Source organism: Lissotriton helveticus, chromosome 8 (assembly GCF_964261635.1).
Source record: "Lissotriton helveticus chromosome 8, aLisHel1.1, whole genome shotgun sequence".
Lineage (NCBI taxonomy): Eukaryota > Metazoa > Chordata > Amphibia > Caudata > Salamandridae > Lissotriton > Lissotriton helveticus.
The window spans coordinates 1,238,863,319-1,238,890,283 of NC_136069.1; the positions used below are offsets into that span (position 1 = coordinate 1,238,863,319).

The following is a 26,965-nucleotide window of genomic DNA, read 5'->3' on the forward strand; positions in this document are numbered from 1 at the left end:
GGGTAGATATATAGAGTACAATGCTGGCCATCACCAATGTCCACCTCCCACTTGAACCCCAGAGATTTTTACTGGGCGATCCAGGGCCTAATCCATTTTTTCCCCTCGTCGATCCCTCAGGGCTGCCTTATATCTCAACTACTCCTTGCAGCACGGGCCTGTGTGGTCAACTGTGGAAACAGCCACTTTCTCCTTCTATAACTATGTGGTGGGGTTAGGTTTGGGCTCTCTATGCGATGGAGAAGTTAAATGCTCTCATCCGGAATTGGGTGGCCAAATTTGATGCAACCTGGCACCCCTTCACCACCTACGTTAAGCGATTACGAAGAACAGGAGGTCTTCATATGTCGATGTCACGAACATTGTACGCACCTGACTTCCATATTATGTCTTCTTCTAACTCAGACAATGGCCCTGTTGAAATGTGAACACTGTGTGACGGATTGGGGTGGTAATTGCTTTAACGCTTCCCTATGTCTATGGATGTACGTAATTTGTGCTTCCCATTAGGTGTGAGTCTGACTTATTATCTTTGGAGACTCTGTACGTTGTAGCTTGTTTATCTGTTTTCATTTGAAAATGCTAAATAAAATTACTTAAAAAAAGAAAAAACAATGGCTTACCCCCTTTCTGCTATTTTTGGCTGAATGGCTCCTTTGAAATATCATATATCCAGCAATCCAGCAGGAAAGGTTTCATATAATACAGGTGTCACATCATCATCTGTCTCACATGGCAGGGGAAGGCTCAACTCCAATATAAGACTGTGTGCATGTGGAGAGTGTTTTATTAATTGATCTATCGTTTAAGACTGTGCAAGTCTGTAAGTGGGGGCTTTTAAATGTTGACCGGCATATACTGTCAGTTTAATGGCAGACCCAGAAAATATATATATTTATTAGGATTCAGGTGAGGTTCCAGCATGTGTAGTATTGATGTTGCCTGATGGGGGGGATATTGGGTGGTAAATTCAGATAGAGGCCTGTCAAATATATGAGAAGTATTAGGAGGTATGAAGGCAAAGGAACGAAGAAGGCATTAAAGGATTACAAGATGGATGGATTGTATGAGAGGTTTGGTGCAGTCGGAGGTAGGGGTGAGAGGGGAAGTGTATACGGATGTCGAATTAGGAAAGGGACATGCATTCTTGGATAAGGTTAGGGGAGTAGGGTTTGCGAAGATTGAGTAGGTAGAGAGGAGAAGGATATAGCAGTATTTACTGATAGTATTAGATAGGTGTCTGATGGTAGGATAGGTAATAAAGTAAACAGTAGGACACAAGGGAACAGACAAGGTGGCTCTGGTATGGTTAGAGACAGAGGGTGGAAGTAGGAAGATGGAGGACATGGATAACATGTTAGTTTGATGTAGTTCAGGAAAGACAGATGAGGTGGAGAGTGAGTGATGAGGAGTGTATTGGACTTTGTCTCCGATGGATGTTGTGCCAATGGATTTTTAATTTGTTGACAGAAGGCATGGACATTGGTGCCCTTTTGGCAGGTTCACCCCTAAACTTTTTGCCTTTCTCCCCGCCTTATTTCTGATATGGTGTTGGTGGTTTTAGGCCTCTGGGCACTTTAGCGCTGGTGTCCAGTGTAAAGTGTGTGCACGCCCCAGTAATCCAGAGAAGAGTGAGGCAGAGAGGGAGCCTACCCCGCCTACCGGAACACCAGGAAGAGAGAAGACGGCCCCGGTGCAGGTGGACCCGAGACCCACAGCCCGTGAGTGACGGGGGCTGACTGGGGAGACCGCAGGAGCGTCCGAAGCAGCCCGGTGAGGGGAGCCCACCCCACGCACATCGTTGGTGCCGCCACAGTCCAGCTGAGTTGGGGGCACTCGTAGCGCTCCTGTGGCACCCCTTCCTTTCCCTGCTCTTCACAGCTGCGCCGCAGTTGCAGGCAGCTGCATCAAGGGGGCACTTTTGTTGCTGAGAGTCCCAGAGAGGGGCTCAGACGGCACATGTAGTGCCAGTGCCATTTTTCTAACATTGGGGTCCATTTGTTTTGCAAACGTCCCGGCGTGGGGCTTCACAACTGCACACTGGTACTGTCGGTCGAGGCACATTGCCGGTGCTTATTTTCCCCAGCTGCCCCACCTGACAGTGGGCAGCTGCAACGTTGGGGACATCTTTTCTGTTACAGGCCCAGTGGGGGACAGAGGGCACAGTGAGTGCCAGAGCCCATCTTTTTGATTTCACAGCTGCCCAGCAAGTAGTGGCCAGCTGCCACGTTTAGGCCAGCATTCCTTTGGGGGATTGTTGAAGGAGGTAGGAGTGAGAGACACTCCTATGCCCCAGCTCAATTGTGTGCGTTTGGTTCCTACAGCATTGGCAGCCCTGACATTCTGGACGTAGGGCATTTGAGCCCCATTGAGTGGGCCAGTTGGCCTGGGGGTCATGTTAGTGTTTAGGCTCCTGAGGGTTAGGATAATGTGTTTATGACTAATGCGATATGGCATAATGTGTTTATGCTAGTGTGGCCCTTTGCGTAATGTGTTTATGCTGATAAGGTTTAGGGCTACTCTGGGTTTATGTCTAAATGTAATATAATGCTTAGGTCATTATGGTACCAGTAGTTGCTGGTTGTGTTTTGCATTTACTTTTCTGCATTCTGATGGTTCTGACCGTGGCTCAATTGGCTCGGTCCTGTATATAATCCCCTGTGAATATTGCCCGTGCCAGTTGGCACAGTGTAAATGTGTGATTATGTTTCTAATGTGTTCATGACAATACAAAGGCTATTTTTGGGGGAGAGGGATGGGGGGGAGACCGTGTTCAGTTCCCATTGGTAGTCACATGTCCTACTATCTTTTTCAGCTGTCATACACACCCCTGTGTCCATCAACTAGGCCCTGGTCCCCGGGGCACGGTTACAGTCTCCCCCCTGACTGTGGGGGGTCCTTCCAGTCCACTTGCTTCATGCCAGCCCTCCCCTTCACACATGACCCACACTAATATCAAGCCCCTCCACGTTCTTTTCTGGAATATAAATGGCCTCCTGGACCGCATTAAACATACCGCAGTGCTCAGAGCGGCCCGCCGACGCCTGCCTGATGCCCTGCTCCTCCAGGAAACACACCTACTAGGTTCCAAGGGCCACTTCTTGGTCCGCTACGGGTCTGGCACTCCGGCTTTTCTAGAGGTTCCCGGGGGGTGGCCATCCTCCTGCGACGGGGGCTTCCCTTCACCGTAGTCGACGTCACTACTGACACACAGGGGAAGTTCGTGGCCGTGTTGGGGATGGTTGAGGGTAACCCCGTGAACCTCCTTTGCACCTATGTTCCCCCGGCGCTCTTGTCCTCCACCATCCGGCGCCTCACGCAGGTGGTCTCCTCCTTACTCTAATAAAAGAGAGAGGGACCCCAACACCAAAGGGATAGGGTACCAAACTGACTTTTTGTCATAAAAAATTCCCTTTGGGCAATTTAGTTTCTAAGACAATAGTTATATCTAACACATAAACATATAAACATATATTGAACCAAACACAAATCTATCAATTGAAGCAATGCAAGAAGACAATAGTAAAAACCAATAACTCCAGCTAGCACAGTATATTCATTTACATTAAAAAACCATAAAATGAAAACACATTAAAATATATAATTAAAATTGGGAACACAGACAATATAATGAAGGAACAAATCATACATAAATATTCATCAATACTTCCTATTACTACAGAAAGGGAAGGTACACAGTAAAGGTTCACGTTCTGCAACAATCAGAATAGTCCTTAGTTAATATATAGTGTACTTCTTCTTTATATCTCAACGCGTTTCGACGGACAGTGAGAGTTAAGCCGCCTTCATCAGGAAAATATTAACTGTCTTCCCAAAAACTTCTTAAACAGCCAAAAAGCTCGGGGAGAATAACCTCCTTCCTAGATATTAGACTTTTCTATATCTTATACAGGCTCTAATCCTAGGCAGACTTTATTTCTTCTGTTAATAGCACCAAATGGATGAATGTGATGAAAATCTTGATTTCATCTAGATGCTTGGGAATAGATCATATATTGCTTATATGATATCTGTGTATATCTTTGGTTGTGTAAACATCAAACTTCTCAATCAAAAATCTACAAATCTATCGGGACTACACGCGGGACGCTGTCGCACTCTTATTTAAGAGGCTGTATATACTTAAAGGAACGGGGCTGAAGGCTGGACATAGTTCCTTAAGCGGAGGCCAATCAATATAAAAGCAGATATAGTCGGAATAGAGACGTATTTATATACGCTTCGCATACGTTTTAATTGCTCCTTTATCGTCGTTGTGTCAACTTTACCGCGTGAACATTTATAATTAATTGACCGGTCTCCAAGTTTGATATTTACACAACCAAAGATATACACAGATATCATGTAAGCAATATATGATCTATTCCCAAGCATCTAGATGAAATCAAGATTTTCATCACATTCATCCATTTGGTGCTATTAACACCTCGCTGAATTGTTGGAGGGCTCTGGAACTTGTCTTCCCCGAGAAACCGCTGTCTGTGTTCCCAATTTTAATTATATATTTTAATGTGTTTTCATTGTAGGTTTTTTTTTATGTAAATGAATAAACTGTGCTAGCTGGAGTTATTGGTTTTTACTATTGTCTTCTTGCATTGCTTCAATAGATAGATTTGTGTTTGGTTCAATATATGTTTATATGTTTGTGTGTTAGCTATAACTATTGTCTCAGAAACTAAATTGCCCAAAGTGAATTTTTTATGACAAAAGGTCTCCTCCTTACCCCAAGGCCTTACTGTCGTCAGGGGGGATTTTAATGCTGTCCTACAACCCTCTAGGGACGTGACGGGCCCTCATTCGACACAGTGCCTGGCCTCCGCGAAGAGACTCGTGGACTGACCTCGGCAATGGAGTTTTGCGATGTGTGGAGAGTGTGGAATCCCCGAAAGACACACTATACGCACACGTCAGCCGCCCACCATACCCACTCCCGCATAGACCTAATCCTGCTGCCTGCCTTAGACTGCCAGCTGGTGTCGGGGATGGAGATCCTCCCCAGGGGAATCTCCGACCACTCCTCATTTCCCTTCATATCGGGTCTCCCTCCGCACGCCCTACGACAACCTGTCTATTAAACGCGTGGTTTTTGCAAGATTCTGATTTGGTGGAGTCCCTTGGCCAGGAGCTCCGCCATTACTTCTCCATTAACACGGGATCGGTCCCTTCGCAGGGAACGCTCTGGGAAGCGGGCAAGGCGGTGGTTCGGGGGGTAGCCAGGGGGCTCGTGCACGCCAAACGCGCGGCTCAATCCACCCAACTGGTGCAGCTGGAGTCCCGAGCGGTTCGTCTGGAGCAGGCTCAACTGGCCGACGATAGCGCTGACTCCTCCAGGCAGCTGGCGCTTGTCACCGATGAGATTCGGCGGCTCTCCCTGAAGTCGGCCAAAATGTTATGGCGTTCCTCCGTGCCCGTATTTATGGCTAAGGTGACAAGAATGGCAAATTGCTCCACAACCTAATATCCTACCCTAAGGCCCATCGCATTATTCCGGAGATCCGAACGATCGGTGGGACTCACCAGGTGACATCACGGGCTATTGCGCAAACCTTTGCTCAGTATTATGCGGATCTGTACGCAGCACGTCCCCCCAGCGCCTCCCTCGCTGAATTGTTGGAGGGCTCTGGAACTTGTCTTCCCCGAGAAACCGCTGACACCCTGGTGGCCCTTTTACCCCGGAAGAAATTCATGGGGCTATCACTCTGCTGAACTCCGGCAAAACACCCAGACCCGATGGGTTCCCCCAAGAGTACTACTCTGTGTTCCGTGATGACCTGGTCCCCCATTTGACGGCGCTTTCCCACCAGGTGGTTGATGACGGGTCCTTCCCATCTGAGTCTGACGTGGCGACCATTGTGGTCATCCTGAAGACACAACCGCCTTCCCTAAATTGCTCTGATTACCGCCCAATTTCGCTGATAAACACAGACATTAAAATCTTCGCCACTGCAATAGCTCAGCGACTCCGGCCCCTCCTGCAAGACCTGGTCCACCCTGACCAATGCGGGTTCATGCCGGCCAGGGGTACCCGCCACTGCACCGGTCGCTTCCACCTGGCGCTGGCCCACTTACACCGGTTGTCTCCGTACTTGGCGCTTCTCCTCGTCGACTTCGAGAAGGCCTTTGACGCAGAGGACTGGGGATATTTAAGGGATGTCCTGGAGCGTATGGGTTTCGGCCTTCCCTTCCGCCGCCTGGTCCAGGTTCTTTATAGCAGCCCGAGAGCCCGTGTACTAGTCAACGGTGAGATTTTCTGAGCCATTCCCGATCCGAAGGCTCACTTGCCAGGGCTGCCCCCTTTCACCCCTCCTATTCGCGCTGGCGATGGAGCCCCTAGCGGCCCCTAATTCGACAAGACTGCCTTATTCAGGGTAGGGTATGGGATCAGAGCCAAGTGGATAAAATTGCTCTATACGCGGACGACGTTCTGCTTTACTTGGCTGACCCGGAACTTTCCGGCCCTAGAGCTCTAGCAGCCTTGTCGGGCTTTGAGCAGGTCTCGGGTCTTCGTCTCAACCCGACAAAGTCCACCTTAGTTCCTCTTCACCCCACCCGAGCATGCTTTGACTGGCAGGAGGTGATCCCCATCCGGACGCAATCATTCAAGTACCTGGGAGTGTGGGTGACCCTCCTGCCGGAGCTGGAATGGGCCCTTAATGTTGCCCCCCTGTTCTCCCGGATGAAAAACCGATCTTAGGAACTGGCAGTCCCTCTCCCTTAAGCCGCTGGGCAGAAGTGCCCTTTTCAAAATGATGATCCTTCCCCGCTTCCTCTACATTCTCCAGAAAACCTCGGTCCACCTCTCGAGCAGCTGGTTCAGGGAACTGGACGGCACACTTACCCGGTTTTTGTGGGGTGGCGGGCGACCGCGGATGTCCCTGTCCCATTGCCGGATTCCCTCCTTTGATGGCAGTATGGGGGTCACCAACCTTCATTTTTACTACTTAGCTACAAGGCTCATTGTGCTCCACGATTGGTTTGCGGGTGGCTGGTCCGACCCAACGTATCGCGTAGAGCTCACTGCCCTAGATTTCGCGCAGCTTCAGAGCTACCTATATGGCTCCCCGGTACCATAAACTCTGGCTCCAGTCACCAGATTGGTTCATGGCCTGGCGTGCTTCCGTTCGCCTAGTGACCTGGGACCGGAAGCTGACTCGACAGACGCCCCGTTGGCATGGCACCTGGTTGAGGGAGGTCTCATCCCTGGGAGGTTTCCACCGTTGGGACTTGGTGGGGGTGTCACAAGTTGGAGATGTGTGGGTGGGGGATCACATGCGCTCCTTTTCCGACCTACAGCACAGACACGCCGTCTTACCCTCCCAGCTCTACAGATATTTGCAACTCGGTCACGCCCTCCATATACACCTCCCAACACCCATCTCCCTCCCAGAGTTTAGTCCTCTGGAAGCCCAAGTCATGATGAGTAACCTGGGGAGAGGGGGGGGTGTCCCGTATATACAGAGCTCTGATAAAACCTGTCCCGCATCCCTGGACCGGATTAGGGAATGGTGGGAGGGATGCTTGGGCCCCTTGGACGAGGCGGACTGGCGCGATGCCCTAATGGCGCCTAAGACCCTCACCACGTCCTTAAAGCTACGCCTGGTGCAGCTATACTTTCTCCACACGGCATACCGCACTCCGGCACGTCTCTTTCGACCCGCCTTAAGAGCTTCTCCGACCTGTGCGCGCTGTGCTGGTGCCCTAGCCGACTTCTATCACATGGTATGGCTGTGTCCGGCCTTTGATCCGTTCGGGGGGGGGGGGGGTAGATGAGCTCACGTGGGCCTTGGGATGGGTGGTCCCCCATGACCCGAGGCACTTGCTACTGGGAGTGTTCGATGGCCTGGATGACTCCCGGCCCGACAAGCGCTTCCTGGGAACGGCATTGGCAGTGGCGAAGCGAGATATAGCGGCTAGATGGTCCCAAGCTGAGGCGCCATTACTGCAGAAATGGAGGAGGGGAGTGAACTGGTGTGGGATGCCCCGAGATGTTCAACAAAGTGTGGGGCAAATGGTTCGGCCTGCTCCCATCCTGATGGGCCCTTACCTGATATGCCAGTGTGATGTGTGGGGACTACTTCCTTATCCAGAAAAGACTACTATGAACTGTGTTGTTACCAGGGAGGTGAAGGGGGGGGGGGTTAACTACGCTGTGTGACTTGCTACCAATGACATTTCTTGTACCAAAACTTCAATAAAAATTTGATTATCAAAAAAAAACAAAGGCTATTTTTATATAACCTTGTGTGGAGTGCCTTTTGTAGTGTGCCTAGTGTGTTGCTGCTGTGTGTGTGTGTGTGTGTTGTGCAAACGCTTTACACATTGCCTCCTGGATAAGCAGGACTGCTCGTGCCAAGCTACAAAGGGGGGGAGCGGGGGTTGTCTTTGGAGTGTAACTCCCTTGTCCTGACTAGAGTGGTGGTTTCTGCTTGGCTTTGGCGCAAGCCTTAGCCAACCAGAAATCCCATTTCGAACATTGGTTGTCAGCAGTGAGGATAGGACTTGTGTTTGCGCAGTACCACAGCGACAACTGGTTGCACTACAAACTCTGCATTTAGATAATCACGTGTTTGGGGATTATTTTTCCTGAGTTGTATTTTTCACCTAAAAAGTGTGATTTGTAAATTGTGTACTCTTGCTTCAGCTCAGACGCCTGTGTTGCACCTGTGTTTTAAGAACCTTTCCAGAATGGAACCTACCTTTAATGTACATGATCTGTTGGAATACAGTATGTTGGAGTTAAGGGGGTACTGTGATGAAAGAAGCTTATCAGTGGGTGGGGAAGACACTCAACTATCCCTTAGGACAGCCCTGCTACACTGGCAACAGGATAGATGGAGACAGATAGACAGGGACCAGGCTGCACTCCAAGAGGGTGGTGGGTCTGAGGGTGGCCCTGAGGAGTCTGAAGAGGAGGAAGAAAATGACAGGACAGGGACACCAGTAGATAGTGAGTACCCCGTAGATAGGGAGTCTCTTGTTGGGTCCAGTGTCGACGGCAGTGTCCCATGCCTTTCCCTGTCCCCAGAGGAGTGGGTAGATAGGAGGGAAGAAAGGGAGCATCAGCTGGCTTTGGAGAAGCTCAGGTTAGAGCATGCCAAGGAGATAGCGTAGCTGAGGGTGGAGGAGAAAAAGTTAGAGACGAGAGGGTCTTAGCGCAGGAGAAGATGGCAGAGGCTGAGAGGGTCTTCGCCAGGGAGAAACGAGCTCCGGAGGGTAGAGTGTCCCATGAGAGTAGTTTTAGTTGTCTGGATTCACCAGTGAGGGTGGGGTCCAGTGGTGGCAGCAATATGGAGTCCAGTGCTGGAAGTCCAATTCCCAGTTCCCAGAGTGTGGTACCTGGTTCCCAGGAAGAGGCGTACAGGTTGAGGTACATAGGCAGTAAGAAACTGTCTCACCAGTCTTGGGGGAAGTTTGTGGATGAATGTGGTGATGCACTGGACGATTGGGCGATGGCTAGCACAGCAGATGATTTTGATTATGACGGGCTGGCCAATTTGGTTGTCAAAGTGCACGTGTTCAGTGATTGTTTTCCAGGGTTGCGCCAACACTTGTTAGGATGGGAGTGCTCTGATCCTAGGGAGCTTGCACGGGAGGCAGACAGCTAGCTGTGTGCCAATGGGTCTGATAAGGACTTGGAGAGTGATCCCAAAAGTAGTGGATCAGGTATCTTCCAGTCCTATGTGGAGGGTGAGGTTCAGAGTAGCCCAGCTAGGTCCCAGTGTAGTGGGAGGGGTGTAGGGGCTCACATCCTGCCTCAGTGGAGAAGGAGTGAGTGTGGGACTCTGTGTCCCAAGGTGCCCGAAACCCAGTCTCAGGGCCTGGCGGGTTCCCTAAGGAAACACCAGGTTGGGGGACTAGGCTATACTGGTAGACCATTTGAGGGGGAGCTCCTAGTGTCTGGAGAACCTGGAGCGTCTGTAACTGGAGCTCCAGTGGTTCCGGTGTCTGGCAGTGTCACTCTAGTTGGAAGGGTAAGAAGTGCAGAGTGAGGGGTGAAAGGGGGATGTGTTCCCCAGTGGAAGAACCATTGGGTCAGGGACCAGCCAGAAGGGCTGAGTCTCCTAGAAGTGACCATGGTGACACCACTTTTGTCCTGGGGGATCTTCGCGCACTGTCAGATGGACAGGGGTCGGGAGATCATCCCCTTTGGTATCGCTTTGTTCGCTCCAAGTTGGCAGGGTATGCCCAGACGTGGGTCCCTTGCTCACTTTGCCACTGGTTTCAAGCTAGCCTGGCTGATGAGGGCTGGACTGTTACCATGAGGCACAGGGTCAGACTGATTTGCATATGGCCATGTCTGAACTGGGGTGGTGGAGTGAGCTAAAGAATGGTGATGGATTAAACCCAGATCTGTTGACTGGGAGTGAGTGTTTGATTTACTCAAGCGCTCCGTCCATCATCCCCTTTGGTATCGCGTCAGGAGATCTGCGCCAGGCAGACTGTCACACGCCACATGAGTCATGTGTTACCCTTGGGGGCTACTGTGTGAGTCCCCAGAAGTCCTGGCGCGCCAGGCAAGTGTTCAACCGCAGGGGAAGGTCCCTGGGTTGGGAGGACAGGTTCAGGATCTGCCTGACCTGGAGGGAGGGACATCTGTAACCAGTGTCCTGACCGGTGTGGCTTCTAGGGGTACCGCTCCAGTTGGAAGGGTGCAGAAATCTGGAGAGGAGTGCAGTGTGAGGGAGCCCTTGTCTCTGAACCCCGGAGCAACCTGAGGGATTAGACCCTATGTTGGGGGACCAGTTGCTGGAGAGAGGTCCTGAACTGGTGGGAGAGTGGTGTTCTGAGGGTGCCTCTCAAAGCAGGAGAGTAGCAGGAGAGTGGGGAACCCTAGAAGAAGAGGTAGGGGGTGGAGAGCCTCACCCGTGACTTCTGGTCAGCATAAGGGTGCGGACCCTAGGTTGGAAGGTCAGTGGCAGTTGCTCGTGCCAAGCTACCAAGGGGGTGAGCAGGGGTCATCTTTGGCGTGTAACTCCCTTGCCCTGACTAGATTGGTGGTTTCTGCCTCACTTTGGCTCAAGCCTTAGCAACCAGAAATACCATTTCTAACAGACATTTACATCAGCAGTGAGTCACACCTATAGATGGCGATCAGTGAAACAGTGTCAGGCACAATGAAATGTTTTCCTGAGTTGTAGTATGAAGAAAGAATAGAATCTTTTAAAAAAGTGTGAGAGGGAAAATCCGGTTTCTACAGAAGCTGTATACTAACGTTAGGGCAGTTTTTCTGGCCCAAGGCCCTATCCAGGCCTGAACACTCAGGCTAGATGTCCTGGGTGGAGGGGTTTAGTAGGCATATTGATTGGGAGCAGTAAGATAATAAATACTGGAGTTGCCACTTAGGGGTGGAAGTGGGTGGGGGGAATTTGACATCCAGGAGTTGAAAGCATGCTACCTGGCAGTGCAGCGCAGCTCCAGCACACAGTAGAGTGGTTTGGTGAAGGAGTACAGAGCTGTTGGGTTAGTACACGGGGCTGGGCCCCGTTCCCCTTGAATGTGTTTTCAATGGGTTGAGTTATGAAGATTACGGTATGCTCTAGAACCTACCTTATTTGGCTACACTTTTAGGGCAAAATGTGAACTTGAACATAAAAAGATAAAATAGACTCCTTTTGGGCAAAATTCCCACCCTGGGGTTTTAAAGCCATTCAGAAGGATTCATAAACATATGACAGTTCAAAAGGTGGATTGAAAGGGGCTAGGGGTACAAATGTAGATTTATATAAACATTATAAGTTTATAACCTTAGAAGAAGAAACCAAGTTTACAGAACATAATAAGGCAATATCTGCAGCGAGTAGTGCAATTTAGAAGGCAAGAGGTGCGGGAGAGCTTTCCAGACATGCCAGGTGAAAAATGTACCTTAAAAAGATCCTGAAATGTAGGTCCCATATTGGGCCAGTTTCGTCGATTTAAAAGCATCAAGAATGGATAGGTTTGGAAGTTCCCCAGATAGTTGTGAAAATTAAATGATATTGGTACCCTAATAAAACAGAAAAAGAATAGTGTGTGTACCCACATTAAGGGCGTTTCTAGCAATGTATTCTGGAAACTAGTGCAATTATTTGCTATTGTACACTTAAAATCGATGACCTTCATCATTACTACAGAAGGTAATCCATGAAAGAAGAGATGTTTGCCTTAAATGTGAAAAGTCAGGGGTAAGCTTTTTCTGCTTGGATTGGGAGTGCCCTAAAGTGAAGAGATTCTGACAGAACCTAAACTTAAGTCATTGTCCACCCTAGAGCCAAAGAAATGTCTGTTCAAACACTCTGCAGCGCCATTTAATGTCAAACCTAAAAACGCAACACTACTTTTTCACTTGGAAAATGATGTAATGCATAACTAAATTGCTAGAATTCAATATGACAACCCCATTTTTAATTCTATAGGCCTGCACGTGGGATAAGGTACTCCCTGTCAGTTGTCTCACACTCTCCTCATGGTCTTCCCAGTACTGAGTAGTGAAATAAATGTGATATTTAACAGTAAACTGGTGCACACGGTCTACATATGTCTAGAACGAAAAGCAAAGCACATTCTAAGACATTAAGTACGACAAAACATAACACACCTTTCTAGGACACAGTTTAAAGCCAAAGGTTCTCTTTATACAGGAGATAAGATGTTTGTGATGCTCAACAGTCATTCCATGCAAATCCCTGCATGCTAGGATTAGTGCCTCCTTGGGATGAGTTTCCAGCCAATCTGACATTTCCTTTAGAGTGTCCTGGAAAGAAAGTAAAAGATAAATAATGTTAGGAAAGGCTGTTTCATAAAAAAGCAATGGGAAGGTATGGTGGTGTGTACCAAAGTAGGCAAGACTACAGACAGCAGTCCAGAATTACTCAACACTGAAGCTGGTTTCTGAAAAGGAATCCATGAGTGAACGCCCTGGGAATTACATTTTGAGTCGCCCCCTAAAGCAATATAGGGCCACTTCCCACAACTGTATTTGCCAGTGTAACTGACAAGTACTATAACGCTACAAAAGGAGCATCGTTTTGCATTGCTCAGGCACAAGACATCAGTGGATCGATAAGGGATGAGGAATAATGCATCTCCCTCAAATAGAAAGGATAGTAGAAGTAGCCCTGATTCTAGGATGATTGATGAAGACTGTTGTTTGCGCTGAAAAGTTCCACTCCACAAGACCCCTAAAAAGTGACCACCAGCAATCAGTTGTTATCCAGCTAGCGAACTGCTGGCAGGAACTCACACACAACCCACAGGGCAGCTCTACCAAACCTGGCCTCTGCAACACAGCGTAGTCATTACCCCTTCCGAAGACCCTAAGATACTAACTAGGGTCAAGCCGGGGAAGAATGACAAGAGACTGGTTTTCTAGAAATATTGTCCAAAGCATTTAGTTTTGCAGAATTACCGGTCTCTGAGATCTGTTTTGGAGAATAAGAGAAACTGAAGAGCTTGTGAACACTTAACTCTATGTACATGGATTATCTACAAACATGTAATATGTCAGGGATACCAAGAAGGGCACACACTCAGTTTTATTTGCTCTGATGACAAAGCCTCCAGTAAGCCTCGTTAGATGGACATATTTTAAGGGCATTTGTATACCCCCCCCCACCCACCCAGTCAAATTTAGTGTCAATTTACATACTGTTACAAATATTTGGGAATAAGTAGGTCAAGTCAAAAGTTAAATCTGGTTTGCTTTGGCCAGGCCACTACAGAAGTGGAGCGCGATCAACATATAGTTTTAAAGAGAGGCAGAATTCAATTAAATATTGAGGAATTCTGATTAGTAGAGAGGCGAATCTAAAGTTGCATTCTAATTTTAGGACAGCTATTGATAATTTAGATTCGGGTCAGATGATGGCTAAGGCTTCCACTTTCAATCATGAAAGGATTTCAAGAAACATAATTACACTCAATCATTCCTCATAAAGCCCTCATTAAGAGTGGCGGTATTACCTCCAAGCAATAATTCCAGATGGAATTCTGCATCTCGCAATGTCAAGTCTCTCCAGGCACCCACGATTATGTCTGTAAAATCCAGGAGCAATAATTCCAGGATCAGAGACACAGACATTGCTTTGCTGCTCCAGGGGCAGTGGGCAGGATCAGACAATTCTGTTCCCGGACAGACAGGAGCCTGCCCCACAACCGTGTGTCCCCAAAATACACACTGACGGCCCTCACACTGACACTTTCAACATTCACAGAACATGTGAAAAATATAAGTGTTTCTTTTTACCCCAGAATCAGAAAAAGAATCTGGAAATGACCCCGTATTACCATGAACAGCTATTCCCCATTCTGAAAGGGGGAAAAAACTCCAAAATGCTGGAATTTGCTGCAGTAGTATCAGCCAGACTAGTAGTTTGGCCCCACTAGATCACCAAATTCCATGGTAGTTGTGATAAGGGCCCACATGTTTATATTTCGAAAATATCTTGGTGTAGCTCCCCAGGGAGCTTTATACTAGCTACACTGACAATAACACAAAAGTCTCTATCCTGAGAAAATGTCCAAAAAGATCCAAAATCCACAAATAAGTGGTCATAGAGACTTCTTCTTTTTATTCCAAACGTCCGATTTTTAGTTCAGCAATATAACAGCCAGTTTTACGTCATTGTACTTCAGAGCCTCAAGAACACTGGGGTCTATCCAGATGGCAGGTGTAGCCAATGTAGCCAACACGTGTTTTGTCTTGGTGTTAATCTCCCATCGACTTCCTCAGGGCAAAATAAAATCAGGTTAATGTCAATATTCATGTCACCAGTGGAAAACATATAATTTCTCCAATACCGATGTTTTTAATTTGGTCCTCACCAGTAGTCAATTTTATATTATAGCAGGACTTTGCCCTGAGGAAGACGGTGGGATATTAACCCCAAGACGAAACATGTGTTGCCTAGATCTGCCATTTGGATGGGCCCCAGTGTGCATGAGGCTCTGAATACAACTTCTGAAGTACAACAATGTAAAACTGGCTGTAATATTGCTGAACACAAAATTGGACATTTGGAATAAAAAGAAGAAGACTCTAAGATCACATATTTGTGGATTTTGAATCTTATTGGACATTTGCTAAGGACAAATACTTTTGTGTTATTGACATTTGGGACTTCTTAGTCTGCAAATCCTGAAACGTGGGGTGACCGTTTTTTCTTTATCCTTTTAAGCACTGTTAGAACTAATGCTATGTTAACCTGTTAACGAGCTTGCGCTGAATTGGACTATGCCACGCTCACCATTAATAGCTACACTGACCAATCTATTTTAGGCATAGAGGAGCTCTCTTGTGCATTAGAAAACACGGATTCATAACTAGGGTCCTCGTGGTTTCAAATCATGTTTATTATTACCTGATGGCTCAGGCTTCTGCAGTTTGCCGAATCACGAGCAAAACAAAAAATCCAATATCCTCATTGAAAAGGTACTGGTTGAGCTTGTGATCTTGTATCACTGATAAGGAGTAAAGGTTCTGAAGCCTCTACAGAAAGGACAAATCTCAGTGTAAGGTTAGAGACTGTCAGTCATTTGTCTCTGGGGTAAAATATCTATTCACTCTACTGATGCCACTTGAAAAAAAGCGTTTGCAATGCAAAAAGGTTTTGTATTTCTGAAAGTTTGAGCTATTGGTGTTGCAAATAATAATGCAACGCCTATAGCTGCAACTTTCAGTAATGCGAGGCCCATTGCATTGGAAATGCTTTTTAGAACCAAACTGTCCAGGACCCTGGGACCAGGATGGCCCACAGAATGCCATGGACGAAAGAAAAGCTGGAGACAAGCATGCCGTATCTCTAAGCATGTCTGCAGAATCCAAAAACTCTATCATCACTTTAGCAGGTAGGCAGTGCTTATGAATAGAGGGCAGTGGGTCAAGGATGCATGTAGATAGAGCAGCCTTGCTGATGTAATGAGAACATTACTTGGAATCACAAAGGGGACAAGAACAAAATTATAAACTGCTAAGCAGTTTTAAAATCTACGTAAATAACCATATATTGTAGAAAATCAACTAACGCTGCACTTTTTCAAATGGCCTGATACTAAAGGATTGCAGATATTTACAGTTTTAAAATAACCCACAGTATATCAAGCCACCGCAATATACACATTTACCAGGAAATGCATTTAAGGCATGTGAACTGATGGTAACACTTGTGGGAAACATTGTGAACACTTCCTTGGGGTGTTAATCTGACATCTTCTATAAATACCTCAGCACGAGTGTGTGTCCTTCCTAATAGCAAAAGCATCTGGTAAAAAGAAGAAAAATACATCTTTTCTGACATTGTGCAGCATGGGCAAAAATGGGTAAAAAATGGAAATGGCGAGTATGTGTGCAAGCATCATCACGCTTGTGCATGTATGTGTATGTATGTGGCATGACTCATCGGTGACCCAGCCTCATGACGTATATGAACATTTGTGTTACCATTTACACATGCGCTTATGGCATGAAACGGTTGATTTTTTTTTTATTACTATTGCAAGATGGTAGAAACCCAGATTGGTGCTTTAAACAAATAAAACCTGTGCGAAGGTGCATTTTCAGTAAGATAGAGCCCGGCAGCAAATTGAAGCTGCCAGGCCCTTCTAAAAAGGGGCGGAAGAGAAATGGCAAATCGGTGGGGTAAAGTACCAGAGCAAGATGGGAGAAACAGAAAGACTTGGTGGTTGGGGGGTGGGGAGGGGATGGGAGTGGGAAAAAAGCAAAAGCTGGACAGGGAAGGGAAGGGCAGGGAAAGCAATGGTGGCGGTTACTATTGCAAAAAAAAAGTTTGATTGTGAGGTTGTATGGGAGAGCAACAGATAGGGTGGACAGTGGGGAGGAATGAAGAAAGTGTGGAGTGCAGGGATTTTAGAGAGGAAGCAGCACACAAGATGGACAGCAAGTAACACATGCACTTCCATGGAGTCCTAAAAGAAAAAGAAAATGAACTTTCATGTTGCAGCGCATGTCTGCTGTTTGCCTTCCCCTCCTGTACTGAAGTCACATGTGTGTTCGAAGTATGCGTCCCTGCAGCAAGGGCTCATATATTTCCAATAAAGGCGTGCCAAAAGAGGCAAGACCTTCCTCACCGCCTCCTCTTTCATATATGTTAGTAGGCTATCACGTTTTCAAGGCACAGTACAGCAGAGCCAGGCCAACAACAGGGCGAGCACTTGGAGAGTTCAACAGATTCAAGTGAGTGTTTTATGAGAAGTGGGGTAAAGAGAGAGTGTTTAAAAGCACCAAGAACACAGACTGGTATGAGGGAGGAGTAAATGATGATGGCCACCGGATTCATCAGAAACATCATTGTAGTGTGCCGCAAGATATGCAGTAATGGCATCTTCAAGTATCTTTTAAATCTATAGGTTTAGAAAGAGGAACCTGAATGGTAGGAAAGACATGATTGGTTAAGTGGAGCAGAGAAGAACAACCTGGGAGTTAAGCTAAGTCAACGGTTCTATCAAGACTACCTGTGAAACAAGTGGGATTGAATTACGCAGCATGGACAGAGGCGGTTTGGCACTACCACAGACAGATTGTGCATACAGGTCAGAAGTGTCGTCTGATAGAAAGCCCTTCTTGGTGTAAATAGCTCTTTAAGGTGGGAAGCGAGGTCTTTGAAGAAATGCTGTAAAACAGTGCAAGGACACCTGTTAGAAGTCCAAATTTCTCTTTAAGGCTTTATATGAAAAATGTCTTCTTGCTATTGTGTTATTTACCTAATTGAATATGCTAGAATATTTAAGAGGAAAAATTTCAAACTGAGTCACCGGGTTTTATGGAGGTAGAGGAGCACCCATGGGTTGCCCCCTTTTAACTTGTAGGATCTCTATTTAACAATAACTCTTGGGATGTATTTTTTAATCAAATAAATTAATCAAATAGATCTCTTTTTGTCAATTTAGAAAAGATTTTCATTATTGTTTTTGCGGTAAAACATACTGGAAACATCTTTGTGAATGTTCCTTTAGCAAAGATGTTTTATTGACCCCCAATAAGTATTTTTGTTTAGCTATTGCTGATTTATGTGTTCTTTTTGTTTTCTGTTAATAGTTTTCTTTAAAATGGTTTGTTATCCTCTATCTGACAGTTGTTACAGGTAATTTCTTATAATCTGAAGAGAGTTATTGTTCTGTATTGTGTAAAAATGCTTTCATCTACTTTTTTGGACAAGAAAGCCAATTTCTGGAGAGGCTATTTAGGTAAAATAATTGTGTAAGGCTGATTTTCTTTGCAGCGTAAGCTTTGAATTAACATTGAAGTTTTCCATTTAAATTGTGGATATTTTGGTGATAATACAAATGACTTTGATGCACACTTTCTGGGTACAGCAATCAGTCTTGGTTAGTGTACGGAATGAGAAACGATGTGGACTGGCACATTGTTTACAAATGAACCCTCAACCTCTTCCCAGGAAAACAAAATATATCTTTGACAAACACCAATTATTCAACGTACTTGTTACTTTCATCTTAGGCTTCTATATAGTAAAGTGGCTGATAACAAGTAATAACCCTGTTACACTTGGGAAATCACATTGTAATTGCACAGGCATAGAAACAAATATAGAAAATCTGATTTATTAGCAGACTGGCCACAATGAGCTGAAAACAATACAGCTAGTTCCTCCTCGTAATATACAACCTCATGGGTACAAAGTCATCCTTTATACCCGGAAACAATATAGCTATTTAGTGAACAACTAGGTCAAATTGAAATCGCTTTGTATATCTTTGTTTCCAAGTCCGGAAATGACAGGTTTGCTTTTAAAAGCATCTTTATTAGGTTACAGTTTCCATTGTTGCCAATCAAGTTCACAAAAACGTTTGCCTGTGCCAATTATTCTGACACTGCAGAGACTCACTGTATGCAACAAAGGCATAAATTGAGCAAATAAGGGAAAAATAGTTGCATTTGAAATAAGTTTACATAATAACAGAAAAAAGTAACAATTACAACCGCAAACGTTCACATCATGTGGCCTGGTACATTAGGGATAGCGTGGTGAATCTGTATTTAATTTTCTCTTGCTCTGGTCAATTGGTTATTCCCAGTAAGCATTATTTCATGTAAAGCCCAGGTACCTATTCATTACTGTGTAAAGCCCGTTCACCAATTCTTCCTAAAATTATCACAATTCTGCGAACAAACCCCAATTCTGACGCATTGCATCTAGGGCACTGTACAGAGCATTGTGGGTATATCTTATTTCATTTTATGAGGGCCAGGTAAATTCTGTGAAGGTAATACAACTGTACGGAACTAAATCTAGCGTCGCTTTCTGGCAGTGCTTGATATTGTTGTGGCTTGAAGTCAGGCTGTATTAACTCCGCCTCCCCGCCCACACCCCACCCATTATTCAGTGGGTCCAAACAATCCGCTGCCCATTTTTCCTTAATTTCAGTTCATGGCTTCAAGTTATCCCCTTTAAAGCCTAATAGAGTTCTGAGATTACCTTCCTGTCAAAAGTGAGTATTAGCATTCGTGCCATCAATGTTGTTTCTTTTTGTGCCTCTGAGAATGTGGTTCTGATTTGCCTGGTTGGAAGCCAAAGAGTTCTTGGACCTCTTTGAATGTAAATAATTCACAACATTTGTAACGGTTCCCTCCTGATTCACATCCTCCTCCTATCCAGCTGGTGATGCTCATATACTGCTGAACCCCTTTAAAGCGTTCAAGGCACAATAGCGGCATTACCTTTGCAATTGTGTGTTTCATTATTACAGTTTTTACTACCTATTCCCAGTTTCTGGTCCTCTGTCTGACATACAGATGATTTTTAAGGCAACTGGTACTAACTGTAAACAAGATGTATACTTCAAAAAATAAAAGTGTCCCAGTGTGTGTGTGTTTAGGCGAAATACCTAGTTGTAGAGTTGGGATTGGCTCAACATTATCCAACAGTATTGAATCTCAAGGATCAAAAATCAAAATGTCAGCAAACACAGAAAGATAAAAAACAAAAAATACAAAAATATACAATGTAAATTCACAATTTATTGCACAGAGTTTAAAAAGTTCATACATTAAAAACAAAAGATCATTGTAAAATTAAAAGGTACAATCAATATTTCATAATTACACAAAAGAAAACAAAGTCGACGCTATGTTTCGGTGATTCACAAAGATGTTTCACCTTCTTCAGGACAGTTTTCTTTTTTGGAAATTCGGTTGTGCCTACTTTCAGTTTAGCTATACATCAGAGTAGGCAGAGAAAATGAAGGTGGGATTTCGTAAGTAGTATCATCCACGGTTAATCCCAAAGAGTGAGAGCCCAAAAAAATGTTTAGACCTTCGTTGGAGCCACCGTATATTCTAATTAAAAGGACTTTTGTGTGGTAGTGAGTTGCAACTGGATGACGACTGAACATAAGACTTCCACGTATGTTTTATCTTCTAAATCCAAGGATCTGGATTTAAAGAGTGATCCACTTAAAGTGCAGGTTTTTGGGTTCTTATTGGACCTCAGTAATCTGCAACGGCCTCCCTGCATCCAATGGGGTCTCTTCTTTGATACCCCGTTGGATGCAGGGAGGCCGTTGCAGATTACTGAGGTCCATCAAGAACCCAAAAACCTGCACTTTAAGTGGATCACACTTTAAATCCAGATCCTTGGATTTAGAAGATAAAACATACGGGGAAGTCCTATGTTCAGTCGTCATCCAGTTGCGACTCACTACCACACAAAAGTACTTTTAATTATAATATACGGTGGCTTAAAACATAGGTCTAAAAAAAATTTTGGGTTCTCGCTCTTCGGGATTAACCGTGGATGATACTACTTACGAAATCCCACCTTCATTTTCTCTGCCTACTCTGATGTATAGCTAAACTGAAAGTAGGCACAACCGAATTTCCAAAAAAGAAAACTGTCCTGAAGAAGGTGAAATATCTTTGTGAATCACCGAAACGCAGCGTCGACTTTGTTTTCTGTAGTGTAATTATGAAATATTGATTGTACCTTTTAATTTTACAATGATCTTATGTTTTTAATGTATGAACTTTTTAAACTCTCTCTGTGCAATAAATCGTGAATTTACATTGTATATTTTTGTACTTTTTGGTTTTTATCTTTCTGTGTTTGCTGACATTTTGATTTTTGATCCTTGAGGTTCAATACTGTTGGATAATGTTGAGCCAATCCTAACTGCACAACTAGGTATTTCGCCTAAACACACACACACACTGGTGCTTACACACTGGGACACTTGTTTTTACCAATATGTGTATACCATGTCCCTATTCTCAAATAGTAGGGATCCTCCCTCCTTTTTTTAATACTTCTAAAAATAGCTTGGTTTCAAAGAAATATAGCTCTTTCTAATCTCTTACCGGATCTGTGCCAAATGACCTAGTGTATTCACTACAGCCCCACCATCATTTCTTCTTGAAAGTCCTTATCCTCCTTTACCCTCATAAGCTACTATAAGACAGCCTTTCTACCTCCTTCACCAATCTCTGCAGCAAGATCAATCACTCTAGCTCAAGTCTGACATCTATGCTCCTCAGATCACATTCCATACTCAGTCAATGACACCCCCCAAACTTCCCACACAAATGCAACGTATCCCTAGTCCTAATGATCTACAGAAGAGAGCAGAACCAACCCCGTGATATACAAAATAGCAACAAATAACTTACTGGGCATTGATGAAGTGATACATCACTAATATTTCAACAGATGTGCCTCATACAAGTAGTCTGTAGTCTTTCACTATGGTAGGACACAGCTACCAAGAAATGCCTAATAGAGAGGTATTTTCTCTCCAAACAGAACATGAACAGCACCAACACTCAACCCAATGACTTCCTTTATTGTCAAGAATTAAGTCGCAGTTATAATCAAATGTATCACAATTATATCACCCACTCTGACTGGAACACCTAGTTTTTCTGATACAAGGGCCTTGGGCTGATCTGCACGTTAGCATGTCTGCCGCTACATTAAAACGATCAAATAGTGAGGAGCTTCGCGTGCAACAAAGATGGCCGCGTGAGCTTAGGGCTCCCGAGACCCTCGCGAACTCCGGCATATATCCTACGGATAATCCTGACTTTTCTATATGTCTCCGTGAAGATATACCACGGTAGATGCGAAAACTGCAATCAGAACTCGAATCGTACCCGGGGTGCCGAAGTTGTGCCGAGTGGGGGTTGCGGCCTTCTGCCTCCGTGATGCCCGGCAGTGGGGTATGTGTGGTGCCCGAGATGAAGTTGAACAACATCGGCCAGCTGTGAAGGAGAAGACCGGATGGGCCTACTTTCACTTTCGTTTTTCGCCAGACGAGACGGTCCCGCATGAGCAGTTTCCAATCTCCTGCCGTGGCGGTTTGTCCTGCGCTCCAGTCTACACATTTATGATTTGCACTACTTCAAGGCGACTCTGGAGCCGCGCTCTTGGATCGATTTCGGATTCCTCGTCGGCGACTTTGTGAACCATATTCCTCGACCTCGCCTGCATATTGGGTGTGGCCTGCAACTTGGTTTTGGTGTGTTGTTGCCGTCTGGCCTTTGTTGTAACCGTCTTCGCGGCCCCTCGACATGGATGGCAAGCCGGAGGGGAACAAGCTGAGGTCTAAGACCACTCGCCGAGGTGGCTACACCCAAACCAACATCATGAATCGTTATGCTCAGGCGAAGGTATCGCCCGGTGGCACGAGTAAAGCGCCTGAGGGAACAAAGGAATCGTCGACCCCGATGGCAGACCCCACCTTGCAAGACGTAATGGTCGCCATTGATGGGATCCAATCCTCTCTTGGCAAACAGATGGAAATGCTGGCTCATAAACTTGACACTGTTGCCATAGATGTGAATTTGATACGCACGGACCTAAGGAAAACCAATGACAAGGTCAAATCACTTGATATCAAAACCTCCGCCCTGACGGATGATGTCGTTGAGATTCAAACGGAGATCCGCAATTTGAGGGCCTCTAATGATTTCCTTGTGCGTCGCCTGGAGGATTTCGAAGGACGATCTAGGCGAAACAACGTTTGCATGATAGGTGTTCCGGAAAAGGCTGAAGATTCTGCGACAGATCTTTTTGTTGAGAACTTGATCACGAACCACCTCGCCCCCAAAGGGCTCAGTAACTTTTTCGCTGTGGAACGTGCCCACAGAGTCCCTGGTGGGAAGCATAAGACCGGGGCCCCTCCGCGGCCTATTATCGCCCGTATTTTCAATTTTCGTGACAGGGATGCTATGCTGCAAGCATCGCGTTTGAGTGGACCCATGAAGTTTGAGAATACCACCATCAGCTTCTACCCTGACTTTACTCAGGCAGTCCAGAAACAGAGACTCGGATTTCTGGGAGTGAAGAAGAGGCTTCGTGAGATGGGACTCAAATGTGCCATGCTGTTTCCGGCTAAATTGCGCGTCGAACACGCTGTGCGAACTTATTTTTTCGATCGACCAGAAGTGGTGGCTGACTGGCTTGAGACACTTCCGGCCCACCACCTGCAAAACGGGCAGAGCGGTGGGGCTGAGGGTGGAACGCCGGATCAAGAATAACTCTTTTACTTTTATTTGGCTCCTGGGTTCCTGCAGACTTTGAACTATGATTCGTTGACTGTGCAGTAAGATTCACTGAGACACTTGAGGAGGGGTGGGGGGAATCGGAGGGTCGTTTTCCTCATCTACTTAGACTTTCCGTAGATTAGTTGGGATGTGGGGGCGACAGGCACACTGCAAGTTGGGGTGGCTTTTTGGTCTTACGCAGGGGTGCAGAGTGGGGGGTGTTGTAACGGGATGTGGTTGGGGGAGGGGGGTTGTTTGTTTTTGGAGTTTTGTTTTTGCAAGGCAATGCATCGTTTACAAGTCTGGTTCAAGTGCTGGCTGTTGCGTGTAGCTGGAATGTCCGCATTGTATGGGATGGGGGTAGGGGGCTGAAACTGAAGAGTTGGAATGTGAACCGGCTGGGGGATAGGATCAAGAGAGGTATAGTGCTGCAGTTGATTAAACGTCATTCCCCTGAAGTGGTCCTACTACAGGAGACCCATTTGGTCGGAAACACGTGTCATGCAATGAATAGGAGGGGTTACCGTTTGGTTGCTCATGCGGGGTTCTCCTTGGGCTCCCGAGGAGTTGGTATACTCATTAAGAATTCATTTCCTTTGGAGATCGACACCACGATACTGGACGATAGAGGCCGCTATGTTGTTCTTATCGCCTGGGTTCGTTGGGAGCCATCTATAAGAGGAATTCGGTGGTCCCCTGGCCACGAAGATCGTATCTCGCTTTAGGCGGACGATATTCTGTTATATCTGACCTCGCCCAGGAAATCCTTGATGGTTCTCTGTGATGTCCTAGCCTCCTTCGGGAGGAACTCAGGTTTGATGATAAATTGGGCGAAGTCCTACCTATACGTGATCTCAGGTGACCCGCCCCTTCCTCCACGGAATTGCCCCATTCAGGTGACACAGGCAGGATTTCAATATTTGGGTATTTGGATTACCGCAGACCCCGTGGCTAGATACAAACGCAATCTTTTCCCGCCCCTGGCTAGGCTACAGCGTGATGTTTCGGGTTGGCGTAGGCTCCCACTCTCCCCGCTAGGGCGCGCGGCCCTTTTTAAGATGATGTCCCTACCTCGGTTCTTATACGCGCTCCAAAACACGCTAGATGTGGTCCCCGCCAGTTATTTCCATAAGATTGAGGGCCTTCAGAGGAAATTGATATGGGATGGCTGACCACGTATTGCTCTGGCAAAATTAACACTTCCGTGGTACGACGGAGGCATCGCCCTCCCGGACATCAGAAGGTATTACTGGGCGTCCCAACTTGGTGCCATTAATCATGGTCTGTATGGCCCTGCCCTGAACCCGGCATTTGCGATGGATAAACTGTTGCTTCCGGGGGGTAACTACTATAGAGCTCTATACTCGACATCAGTGATCAGGTCATTGTCTGGACCAACTAGAACAGACGTCCGTGTGTGGCATGATGCTACCGCCTCAATGGGCTGGAGGGGCCGACTGACTCTTGCGACCCCACTCTATGACTCTGAAAGGCTCAGCAATTTATGGAAATCCAAGGGGTTCGGCAAGTGGGATCTCATTGGAATTAGCAGGGTAGGCGATTTGTGGGTTAAGGGACAGGTAAAGTCATTTGAGGTTTTAAAAACGGAATTTGAGCTGGGTGACTCGGAATATTTTAGATATATCCAGGTCCGTCATGCTTTGCTGTCGGTTTTCACTACCGGTGAGTCGATTCCCGAATCAGCTCCACTGGAGGATAGACTACTAGACGGTTACGTTCCAGACAGTACAATCTCCCTGATATACAAAAAACTGAATAATGACAGATCGGATCTCCTGCTACCACTACGTGACCGATGGGTCCAAGACGGTCTTGAGTTGGATGAAGAGGACTGGCAGTCCGCTGTCTCCTCGCCTAAGGAGATTGGGATTCCTGCGAGGCTTCGACTAGTCCAACTTAAGATTCTGCATAGAGTATACGTCACTGGTCCCCGTTTAGTCCGTATGGGTTTGCTGATGAGGGGCTCTGCAAGCGAGGCTGTGGATCGGTGGGGACGTTTCTTCATATTCTTTGGGAATGTCCTGAGATTGTTGCTATTGGAACGGAGTATATGATGTGATGAAAGAAGTCACGGGTGTCCCTCTCCTACCGGAAGCCAGGCGCTGTCTGTTGAATGTCTGGGAGCCCACGGATTATAATGTGGCTCAAACTCAATGGGCGACCTTGGGTGCCATGATAGCAAAACGTGACATTGCACAATTGTGGGGCTCGCACAGACCTCCTCCGGTCGCACTTTGGAAGGAAAACATGGACTGGTGCATGTTTCGTGAAAAAACTGTATATGTGGCCCAGGGCCGTCCACGGAATTGGCGTAGTGTGTGGGGACTGTGGAACGCTTACCGAGGAGATATATGCACTCCCCCAATGATGGATAACACTGATACTCCGATGTCTCCCTAGCCCTGCATTCACTGATTGTAATTTTGATTTATTGTTTGCCCCTATGAATCCGCCCTCCCCCCTGCATGTAGTGTTGATTTTCATCTTATTCACTGTCTGGCCTCACGCTCGTAACGGCACTCTGTATTTGTTCATGCCTTGCTTGTTTTTTATAATCAATAAAAATAAATACAAAAAAAAACCTATCAAATAAATATCACTGAAAATTGAGTACACACGACTCTTTAAATGACAAACAATGTGTTGGTGGAATGAGGAAGAGCCTGACCTTCACATTCTTTGGGTGTGGCTCACACAAAGCATTTACAAGCTTCTCTTAAATGGCATTTAACCACTGCTACCTACTAAGAGAGACTACTGACAAGGGAATTATTACTGGTGTAACAGTGGACAAGTACAATTGCAGTAGACACTTCAACCTAGGGAAGTAACACGTGCATTTCTAAGATGAAAAAATGATTAATCTCAAAATACGTTTAGTAACAATTCACCAGAAATATTTCTCTTACCTCTACAGTTACATCTGTAAACAACATATGAACAAAGTACAAATTTATGGATATATCATCAGGCTTGTGAGCAATCCGGAGATCAAAATAGCGAATGCCACTATCCAGCTGTTCGGACACCGTTAAAACCTGCAAGACAGAAAACAGAGTTTAGATCTTCACTCTAACAAACTATTGAGAACTCTGAAGTCCACCTGATAGACACAGTAACCAAAATCTTGTGAATTCTGAAGTCCTCCTAGTAAAGTAAATGAATCTTGTCTTGTCACAAACTTCATGGTCTAAATTGAGTCAGGCAACAAAATTAATTCCAGCTCATTTAAGTTTCTCTCAATTGTTAATGATTGTTAGTATATCTCTCTTTCCTGCTACATCAGTGACAACATTGACTTATCGAAGTGGCATCTTATTGAGATACCTCTCTGCATGGCACAGAACAGGGGCAATAAAACGACCAAGATAACGCAACAAAACATTTTACTACATGTGCACCCTTGCCTGAGACTCACTCTCAAAGCCACCA

At 45.9% G+C, this 26,965-nt stretch overlaps 1 protein-coding gene across 1 annotated transcript in view; it reads right to left on the reverse strand.

Annotated features, from left to right (window-relative positions):
• Nucleotides 1-26,965, reverse strand: part of PLCXD1 (phosphatidylinositol specific phospholipase C X domain containing 1) — a 134,859-nt gene that overhangs the window by 20,816 nt on the left and 87,078 nt on the right. Inside the window, exons 4-5 of the mRNA XM_078658220.1 lie at nucleotides 26,443-26,571; nucleotides 12,596-12,751 (exon numbers count right to left, since the gene is read on the reverse strand). Of these exons, the coding sequence (XP_078514346.1) occupies nucleotides 12,596-12,751; nucleotides 26,443-26,571 (285 nt within the window). The remainder of the gene's footprint in view (nucleotides 1-12,595; nucleotides 12,752-26,442; nucleotides 26,572-26,965) is intronic.